Source organism: Hibiscus syriacus, unplaced genomic scaffold (assembly GCF_006381635.1).
Source record: "Hibiscus syriacus cultivar Baekdansim isolate YM2019G1 unplaced genomic scaffold, ASM638163v2 tig00110267_pilon, whole genome shotgun sequence".
In the NCBI taxonomy this organism is placed as follows: Eukaryota; Viridiplantae; Streptophyta; class Magnoliopsida; order Malvales; family Malvaceae; genus Hibiscus; species Hibiscus syriacus.
In genome coordinates this window covers 204739-215293 of record NW_024062655.1, presented here as the reverse complement: position 1 = coordinate 215293, position 10555 = coordinate 204739, and the positions used below count along the sequence as shown (strand labels likewise).

Sequence of the window (10555 nt, the reverse complement as noted above, 5' to 3'; positions counted from 1 at the left end):
CACCGTTGATGCTTTTTTTTGTTGATTTTGATTTTTTTTATTGATTTGCTTGATTTGGTTTACTGTAGATGACAATGTGCAGTTGAAATGGCTATCGGATCGTCGAGAACGGGTGGTCGGAACAGTGGTGGCAGCGCTAGCTTTTTCTCGTCAGCGACGAAGGCAGTTGGAAACTCTAGGGTTTCAAAACTCTAGGTGCTTAGCTTACTTGGGCTAGGGTTTTTCTGGGCTGATCTTGGGCCTGTTGGGTTATTTGGTTTGAGTCGGACCAGTTGGGCTAGTTATGTTGTAATATTGGACCCAGTTGGGCTTGTTGGAAAGGCCTGCAAAAAGAAATAAAATATAAATATAAATATAATAATAATAATAATAATAATAAAACAGTGGGACGAAAACCACCGTCGATAGTGACCATTTGTGTAGTTTACCCTACTTTTATTTATTTCTTTATTTGAACATATTATGTAATTTTATGACGTAAATTTTTTCATAGTTTCTCTTTTATAATAAAATTGATATTACATTTTAAAAAAAATTAAACTGATCAATATTTTTATTTTTTAATCTTTTTACCTAAATTGAAATGTAATAAAATCAAATTCAAGTAATAATTTAAACTAAAAAATTTAATTTGATATTTAATTAGATTTAAAATATATTAAACAATAAAATAATAAAAAATAAATTTCGGATATCAATATAAATAAAAAAAAAAGTTCATTTAGGTTAGTTAAAGAGGTACTAAATTGAATACTGAAACCAAGTTAAGATACTCAAATATATATTTATCCTTTTAATAAAATGGATTAACGTTCATGGTATAAATCCTAATCCATTTTCATAAATAGGTAAAGGACCAAAACACGATTTGTTTTTCATTTTCCTTTACGCAAAATCCCGCTCCCAATTCCTGAACAGAATTTAGGATTTAGGGTTTTATTAAGTTCTTTGCAAGTACACTCACTCCAGTTCTTCACCGTCGTATGATTTAGTTTCTCCGGGGTTTTCAAAATGATGTACGGTGATCCACAGCAGCAGCAGAACCAGCCGCACCCGCAAGGTGGGGAGTTCCAGAGAGGTCCTCCGCCTCCTCAAATGACGCGGCAGCCCTCAGCATCTTCCACAACTCTTAACTCAGAGTATCACCACCATGCTCCTCCTCCTCCTCCTCCTCAGAATCTTCCTTATGACGGTAGAATAATAATTCCTCAAGATTCTTTTGCTTACAGCTTTGTATTTGTTTTTGTTCAAATTAGAGGACATTGTAAGAATTCTATGAAGAAATAGTTCCTTTGTTCTTGAAATTCAAAGTTTAGGTGATTTCATTCTAAAACTCATCTAAAAATCTATTGGTTGTGGCATCATGTATGACATGTATTTACATTTTTAGGGTCATTTTGCACCATGAGCCTTATGTTATGGTAACACTTCTAGGTCTAAAAAATATGGCTAGTCTCAACTGCATGTTTAGATGATGCGTTGCAATTCACTTGAGATATTAGCTAACTAATTCTTTTGTTTTTCTATTAAATACTTCTTTCAGGTTATGGTGACAATTTTTCTGCAAAAAGAATGAGAAAGATGACCCAGAGGAGGGCTGTTGATTATAGTAGCACTGTTGTGCGATATATGCAGGTGATATTTTCATGTTTTGCCACTTTCATATGTATTTTTATATATCTTTCTGTAAGCGGTTGCATGGTCAGAATGGTGATTCTTATTATCGTGGGTGCTTATGTTTTTTGTTACATGGCTTTGATTTTGCTTGACTGTCGTATTCAATCCTGTATGGTGTTAAGCTGTACGTTTTTGTGCTTCACAGGGACAATATTAAGTTGATATCCAGAAATGCTTTTTATGTTGTAGTTTCTCATAGTAGCTACTCTTAATTACTTTTTGGACCAATATAGTCAATTGCGTGTATCATAATCAGTTCATGATTCATGACTATATTAATCCTACCATTACACCCATATTCACCTTTCATGATTAGGGGTGTATTAGTTTATATTCGTAGGAAAAACAATGCAGATTATCTTAATCATAGTTGTTGTTGTACCCGTGTTTATTTTGTTTGAGGGGCATGTTCTCTTATATAAGATAGCAAACTTGATTTTTTGTTTCCTTTTGAATCTCAAATGAGGGTGACATACTTGTAATCTAATCACAGCTGTGATCTTGCAGGTTCAAATGTCACAGCGGGATTCAAGGGACAGGACAACTTTGCAGCCTACACCAGCAGCTGCTATCGATGTTACTAAAATTCCTGTTTCTTTATTCTTTTGTTTCTTGGATTATGAATTTTAAGATTTAACTTGTACTTCTGTTGATCTTTCATGCAGATGTTGCCAGCAGCTGCCTATTTAGACAACCCATCCACAGGCTTCGCTGCCAAATTTGTTCATACATCTCTAAACAAAAATAGGTGTTCAATAAATCGTGTTTTGGTGAGTTAGATCAGAATAAATTTTTTTGGTACAACTATGTTTCATCAGGGAGTTAGATTAGAATCAATCTCATGCAACTATGTTCTAGTATGTCTGTGATTAAATGCGTCAATCTTGCTTGATAAGTAGGAAATAGGAAGCAATGGGGCCTAGAATTGTTTGGCATCTGACTTTGGGATTGCTAGTTTTTAAAAAGTTGAAAGGCTCTATAACTAGCTTTTCTTGCAAGAAATGATAACTCATGCTGTCTTAATGTGTTTAATGTGATCACATATCCATCAAATTAAATTAAGTTCTAAAAGTTTGGGATTTCTTGTTTACCCAACAAAGGCTATCTCAATCAACAGTTGGATATCAGATAGATAAAAACCATCAGATTTATCTTAATTATTTTTTATCCTCGGTTTACTATTAGTTACAGTCAAGTAGTGATACCTAATAGAAGCAATTTCCCTTTTATACTTGCATGTTTACATGACTTATCTCTTGATGTTTTCATGCGTAATGACAGCTGATGTTGTGGAAATAGCTTAACTTGTTACTGTTTCTATTGATGATGCTTCTTTTTTTTCAATTGTTTATGACTTTGTGCGGGAAGGGATTTGGTTTTACTGTTGTTTTTTCTGCTTTCTCTGGAATACCAATTTAACCCCCCCTTTCTTACTTCCCAAAGGGAAAAAAAGGATTTTTGTTTGAAGTTAATAAATTTAGAGCAGTTATACTGAGTTTTTTCCCCTTTAGTGGACTCCTACGGGTAGACGTCTCATCACAGGTTCTCAGAGTGGAGAATTTACTTTATGGAATGGACAATCATTCAACTTCGAAATGATTCTTCAGGTTTACTTCTATTAACTGACATATTTATCTTATTTAGTTAGGATTATTCATTAGAGAATCTAAATTGATGGCACTTGGACCTTTTATTCCCCTTAAAATACTTAGGCCCACGATCAAGCCATCAGGTCTATGGTATGGAGTCACAATGACAATTGGATGGTTTCTGGTGATGATGGAGGTGCATTAAAGTATGCATTCTTCAGATTCTTTTGTGTGATTTAATGTTGCTGCTTTCATGCTTGTGAATTCTTATTTGGCTTAGTCATAATTTTTTGTTGATGTAAGTGTATTTGTGAATTTACCTTATAGATATTGGCAGAACAACATGAATAATGTTAAGGTCAATAAGTCTGCTCACAAGGAATCAGTTCGTGACTTAAGGTGCCTTTTCTGACATTTCTTTTTCAGATAAGAGTTTTATCTAATATAGAACTTAAGATATACTCTTTTAACAGTTTTTGCAGGACAGATTTGAAATTTTGTTCCTGTTCTGATGATACTACTGTTAAAGTGTGGGACTTTGCCAGGTGCCAGGAGGAGCGTTCATTAATCGGTAATGTTTCTTGGCTTGTAAAGTATTAAGTATATGAATTAGTATGTTTTTTTTGTATGCTTGAATTAACCTAAGAGTTTCATACATGTTTTGAACTCAGGCAGGCCATGGGTGGGATGTCAAAAGTGTTGATTGGCATCCTACAAAATCCTTACTGGTTTCAGGTGTGTATCAAACTCATTTTCCAAGCCACTTTTTCACGATCTCTTCGGAAGCTGTCATTGTAATGCCATGCTTGGCCACTCTTTAGGTGGAAAAGATAACCTTGTGAAACTTTGGGATGCTAAGACAGGGAGAGAGCTTTGCTCATTGTGAGTAACTATCTTGGTGAAACACATATAATAGCTAATGATTTTGACTTTTTTTGTTAGTAATGCAATTCTTTTGCAGTCATGGCCATAAAAACACAGTTCTTTGTGTCAAATGGAACCAAAATGGGAATTGGGTGTTGACTGCTGGAAAAGATCAAATCATCAAGGTCATCTTCTTCTTTATCACTGCAAAGTTGTTATGTGATTGATGGAATAGATGTATAACTATATATGCTTTTTCTTCTTTTTTTCCCCATATTTACTTTGTCCTTTTCAGCTTTATGACATTAGAGCTATGACTGTGTTTTAAAAAGCGCGAGGCGCTCCAAGGCGATTAGCTACCCGAAAGCCTCAATTTTTGAGGCGCTTTGAGGCGAGGGATTCACGTACACGAGGCACTTAATTTTACAAAACATTTGTAAATATTTTATAACCATACCTCAAACACAAAACAACTTAATAAGTAAAAACACCAAGAAGCATATGTCATATTGTATCTCAAAAAGACAAATGAAAAACATCATCAATAATCAAAATGCCTAAAACTCATCTTCATCATCATCGTCATCAACATCAATCCCAAGCACCTCCTCCTCCCCATCATCTTCGGAAAGTCCAATATCTTGTTCTATCTCTTCATCGTCTTCATCAATCAAATTTAGTCCAGTAGGGCCTTCTACGAGTGGAGGTTTGGGCAACACCCTTTCCTCTATCTCTTGATGAACTTGATGTAGATGTTCTTCTAGTGGAATAAGTAGTTTGAGATGCCCCGGAAGCTTTATCAACAGCATATCATGTTAAATCATCTCCATCAAAGACAAAGTCCTCCTCCTCACCATCTTTATCGTCCATATGGCCCATCAACCACTCGTTGCTTTCATCTATTTCCTTCAAAAGAATAGGATCTGTGGTGTCCTTTCTTTGATATCTCCGTCGCAAAGCACAATTAAACTTGGCATACACCATGCCATTTAAACGACTTTGTGCCAATCTATTTCTCAAGTTGTTGAAAAACGCTCCAGTTTCTCTCGCAACCCGTAGCACTACAAGTTAGGCTAAGAACTAGGATTGCAAATTTCTGTAACTCCGGTGCTGAGGCTCCATATACAAACCACCAATCCGCTATTAACATATAAAATAAATCAAGATTTAATTTTGTGAGGTATGATATATATATAATATACTGTTGTGTAAAATAAATCAAGATTTAATTTTACACAACATCAATGATTGTTTAATCCATAATATAAATAAATTAATCTCAATTTCCAAAATAAAAATAAGACTCATGAATATTATTTTAGTGTAAATTATATTATATAGTTTTTATACTATAAGAAATAACCTCGTAAGCCATCATTTAATTTTTTTTAACAAGATAAAAACTGTTAATTTATTAAAAATAAAAAAATTAAATTATAATAAAAAAATTTAATCACAACCGTTTAAAATATAAAAAAATTATAATTACAATCGCAAATTAAAACACATGACAATTAATATTTTTTATAATTATTAACCCTTAACATCACACACAGATTATATAAGAAAAACATTAAAAAATTAATTAAATAGACTCGAATAAAATATACGAACAGATTTGGTGTGAATCACCATCTTTGAAACAGAGTTACCCAGATAAATCATTACCACTTTTTTTTACTTTTGCTTTTAGTATTCTCGCTCTCTCCCATCACAATCCTGGTAGGAGGCACTAGGGGTTCGGTCTCTGGTCTCTTGAAAGTGAAACCAACAGTTCCTTGTGCGTGGGTTCCCCTTCTTTGCTTTTAAAGTATCAGCAACACTACGAATCTAAAAAATGGAGTCTCCCCAATCTCAACAACAGCAGCAACCAAAGAAGAGAGGTCGAAAACCCAAGCCAAAGGACGAGAAAGAACAGCAACAGCAAAGCGCTGCTAAAATGAAAGAAGGAAAGAAATGGGTCATTGTACGTGAATCGCCAAAAGCATCGCCTCGTCGACTCTCGCCGCCTCTGACAACTGAATCGCCGCCTCATGTACTCGCCGCCGCCTTGGTGGTCGGAGGCTTTCTTCTAAACGCCTCGCCTCGCCTAGCGCCTCAAAGCGCCTCAGGCGCGCTTTTTAAAACACAGAGCTATGAAGGAACTTGAATCTTTCCGAGGCCATAGGAAGGATGTGACTGGTTAGTCAGACTTATTCTAACTAGAACCCTTGCGTATGGATACCACTTAAAGCGCCTGATCATTAAACATATGCTTGACTGCAGTTTTTTGGTCACCAATATGTTGTTATAGAGCTCTTAAAAAGACTGGGTTGATTGTGGCTTATAGTTATTATTGTGCTTGATCATTTAATTCTCTTTTTGCATGATTTGAATAAAGAATTCTTTAAGATATTGACCTCTGATTTTTCCAGCATTGTCTTGGCACCCATTCCATGAAGAATACTTTGTCAGTGGGAGTTATGATGGATCCATTTTCCATTGGCTTGTTGGGTAAATCTTCTGATTCAAAGTACTGGCTGGATTACAGAATTCCCTAGTTTTGTCCCGTCCTTTATGCTCCAGGTCACAAAATTTGTATGATATCATTTGTTTCACTATTACCTTGGTTATTTGTCTCTTGGAATTTATATTTAGGGTGAATTACTAAGTTGGCGTGTGACAATGTCAATTATGGGAGACATCAAAACATGTTAAAAAAGTTGTAGATCTGGATGATGTTAATACACATAGTCAGAATCATATAGGCTGATAATATTCGTGAGGGAAATAGAGTTTTAACTTGAAAGAAGTATCTTTTTTTCTGTTTTTAGTATTTATGTTAAATTATTTTTCATATTAAAATTCATTTTACGATCTTTATCTATAAGAGTGCTCATTTGTTTACTATATACACGTACTACATTCATAATGATACCTTTTCACATTCATGTACTAAATTCATGATGCCTTAATCAGCCTTTAACCTTTATAACTAAATAGCCCTCTAACCTTTAATTTGTACCTAAATAAAAAAAAATTTCAAAGAATAATTATTTTGTGGAATAAGGGTGCATTTGGATGCAAATTGAAAGGTTAAAAGACTTATTTGGGTACAATAAAAGCATAAATGCTTACTTTGGAAAAGTGAAAAATTAAGGGGGATTTAGACTAGCATTACTGATGAATGATCTTTTTTACTTACGATTGCCAAACATTATTCTGATGTACAGGCATGAAATTCCACAGGTTGACCTTCCCAGTGCACATGATAATAGTGTGTGGGGTATTGCTTGGCATCCTATTGGATATCTTCTGTGCAGGTAAACACATTCTAGAACTTATGATTGTCCTGCATGCTTGTTGTTTTCTGTTGGAGAATAATAGAATTCTATGGGCTGTGTATGGTCAATGTCAGGGAATATTATTAGTAAAGTATGGGTGTGTTATTTGTTTGAGCGTTTATGTATATGTAAGTATGTTTTCTTCCTTTCCTAACAAATATATGGAAGTTTACTTCTCATTTTCTACCTTTAAAAATTTCCTTGTAGTTTATGCATTTCATATGAGAATTAAAATAGTTGTATGCATGCCTATGCTTGTATTTGTCGATATGTGTACACTGTTTGACTGCAGGCTAGTGTTAGCTATATTTGATGCTTGACTTTTTGAGATAGAGACTGAACGAAATTGGTTTGTGGACATCTGTGAAACTGAAATATTATATGACCCTTGTCTGGCTCAATACTATTTGATCAGTAAACATTGTAAATGCGGAGTTTATGGTTTAAATACAACAAAATTTCTAGAGCTCGTCTGGTTTTATTTGGTTTTCTGTTCTTTTCCATTCTAGTGGTATTTATTCCAGGCTACATCCTATACTGATAAGCATCAAGTCTCATCAGTCTGTAAATTATGTCAAGCCCATCATCAGTTGTTTAACTTGTTTACATAATCATGCAGTGGTAGCAATGATCACACAACAAAGTTTTGGTGCAGAAATAGGCCTGGAGATACTGCTCGTGATAAATTTAACATTGGTCAGAATCAAGGTTTCTACTTATTGCCTCTGTTCTTTTTACAGTTTTTCATCTTCCCGATCTGGAAAGGGAATAGGCAAAAAGAAAAAGATATTTAAGCTGTTATTCATTGTCCACTTTATCTGAATAATTAAGTCGCACTAGTCATTGTATTTATTGCAAAACTTCTGTGAATATGTTGGAGTATTTGTACTTTGGTTTATACTTGGTAGAACTATGAACTGCATGTAGGCTATGGTGAGCAAAATCCTGCATTAGCTGGCCGCATGCCCGGCAATTTTGCTGCACCCGAAGGCCCAACCACCCCAGGACCATTTGCAACTCGAAATGAGGGAACAATTCCTGGTATAGGAGTTCCTATGCCATTATCGGTTCCATCACTTGATGCATCTTCTCAGGGGGACCAAAAGCAGATTCATCCAGGTTCCATGCCTTTTGGAGCTCCTCCTCTTCCTCCTGGACCACATCCATCTCTTATAGCCAATCAGCAGCATGGATATCAACAAAACCCTCAACAAATTCAACAACAGCAACAACAGGCAATGAAACAGCAAATGCCACCTCCAAATATGCAGCAGCTACAACCTCCACTGCATTCTCGTATGCCGCTCCATCCGCATCCTCATTTACAACGCCCTCCACACCAAATGCCTCCCCATGGTATGCCTTCGTCAGTCCCGTCCTCAATGCCAGGATCTTTCAATCCATTTTCATCAATGCCTAGTCCAATGGTATGACCTGTAAATAGCTCTACTGCATAATTTTTCCTATTTTGCAACCATGGTTTTCGTTTTCAAATTATATGCTCCCGGGAGTTGTTAATTTGTTTCCAAAGAGGGCACATGTTTTATTCTCTATGGTTCATTTGCCTGACTTGCTGCATGCATGGATGACATGCATACGGTTTTTGGACACGGGTTGGACAAATTGAAGAAGCTTGATCAAACGTATTTCAAAATTTTAGGGTATGCAAGGTACTATGAATCAGATGTCTCCTCCATTACCACAAGGTCATTTTATGGGTGCGACTCCTAGGCACTCTGGATCCTTTCCCACTAGTGGTGGTGGTCCTTCAGTTGGAGCTTTTTCAAATAGTATGCAAAATATGCAGGGGGCACCAAATATGGGCGGCGGCCAAATGTATATGCAGGGTGGTGCATTCAATCGTGCGCAGGGTGGTCAGATGCCAATGAGGCCTGGGTACAATCCTCATCAGGTAAATGAGTCATTCTGTCCTTGATCTTATTTTGTCTGTGTCCCTATATTTTATGTTTGTGACCAGATTCATGCCGAAATATATGATAGAACATCAAAAAGAATCACGTAACTGGGTATATTCCTTCTTTCTTGACTCCCCATTTTTAATGGTATAACTGAACACGCATGGCATTTTTCATGCAGCCTCTTCCGAGGCAATTTGTATTTGGGTAACAGTACTCGAGCTCATATGAAACTAACTTGTGAAACTCGCTTGTTATTGCTTTCACTTACTGCAGTCTGGTGGTCAGTCCGGTATGCCGTCTCAGCCGCTGACAGGTCCCCCACCTCATGGCCAAATGCCACAGTAAGACCTATGATTGTAGATTATTTGTACCGTTTTGGGGTCTCTTTTTCTTAAGACTATTGCTTTCGTGGGACCTGAATATTGCAACAATTGGCACCAGCTAGCAAATGATTTTTGTTTACTTATGCGGTATTTTAGTGTATGGAAACTGGAATGCTTGAAAAATTAATCCTCTTCCTTTCGTTTCTCAACTTTGATTTATTTAATTTATATATAACTAAAAAAGTGGATTAAGACTTGATTGAATTTAAATTATAAGATGTTGAAGTTTGAATTTGATTCAATAATGATCAAACTAAATTAGAGTTTTATACAAAAGATGAATGACTTCTTGACTTGATCAACTTGTCAACATTTTCTTAATACCAAACGAGAACAAGAGTGGTTAATACACAATGGCCATTGCCAGATCTTCACGCAGGAACGAGTACTGCTGCAGGTGGTTGGAGATACCAAGTCGTACCAAAAGGAAGAGTCTATTAAATCTTAGCCATCACGTCTGCATCTGCAACGCTATTATCTCCAACTCTATTACCCTCTCGCAGAACATGAGAAAACTAAAGCTGCTAATTACAAGAGATCATATTAATCAAGTGTGCAACCATATGGGAGACCCCGTCCGTTGCCACACCTTGCTGGAGGGGTGCATACACCTCCTTACAATTTGTTTCCACCACGACACTTAGCAAGCTACATTCAACCCTTCGTAAGTGCCCTAAAGTTTCGCATCTAATACAGATCGGCATCCTAAGACTTTTATAAACCTCATCATCCATTGACTATTACTCCCGAATGACACCTCCACAAATTGCGAGCCTCTTTGAAGGATTTTGGGCTCCTCA

The 10555-nt window shown here is 36.1% G+C and overlaps 1 protein-coding gene across 1 annotated transcript; it reads left to right on the top strand.

The window, feature by feature from the left end:
- The first annotated feature begins 869 nt into the window (after positions 1-869).
- Positions 870-9887, top strand: LOC120115614 (flowering time control protein FY-like). The gene is made up of 19 exons (XM_039136269.1): positions 870-1192; positions 1544-1635; positions 2185-2253; positions 2343-2447; positions 3189-3284; positions 3390-3472; positions 3594-3665; positions 3740-3837; positions 3942-4001; positions 4088-4148; positions 4228-4315; positions 4426-4449; positions 6272-6311; positions 6545-6623; positions 7343-7432; positions 8073-8161; positions 8381-8880; positions 9114-9365; positions 9646-9887. The coding sequence occupies exons 1-19, from the start codon at positions 1012-1014 to the stop codon at positions 9715-9717; spliced, it is 2151 nt and encodes a 716-aa protein (XP_038992200.1). The 5' UTR covers positions 870-1011; the 3' UTR covers positions 9718-9887.
- Positions 9888-10555: the final 668 nt, after the last annotated feature.

Coding starts and splice junctions, on each gene's coding strand:
- LOC120115614 (XM_039136269.1), top strand. CDS start 1,012: ATGATGTACGGTGATCCACAGCAGCAGCAGAACCAGCCGCACCCGCAA. Junction 2,254..2,342: donor CACCAGCAGCTGCTATCGAT/GTTACTAAAATT, acceptor TCTTTCATGCAG/ATGTTGCCAGCAGCTGCCTA. Junction 3,666..3,739: donor GAATCAGTTCGTGACTTAAG/GTGCCTTTTCTG, acceptor CTCTTTTAACAG/TTTTTGCAGGACAGATTTGA.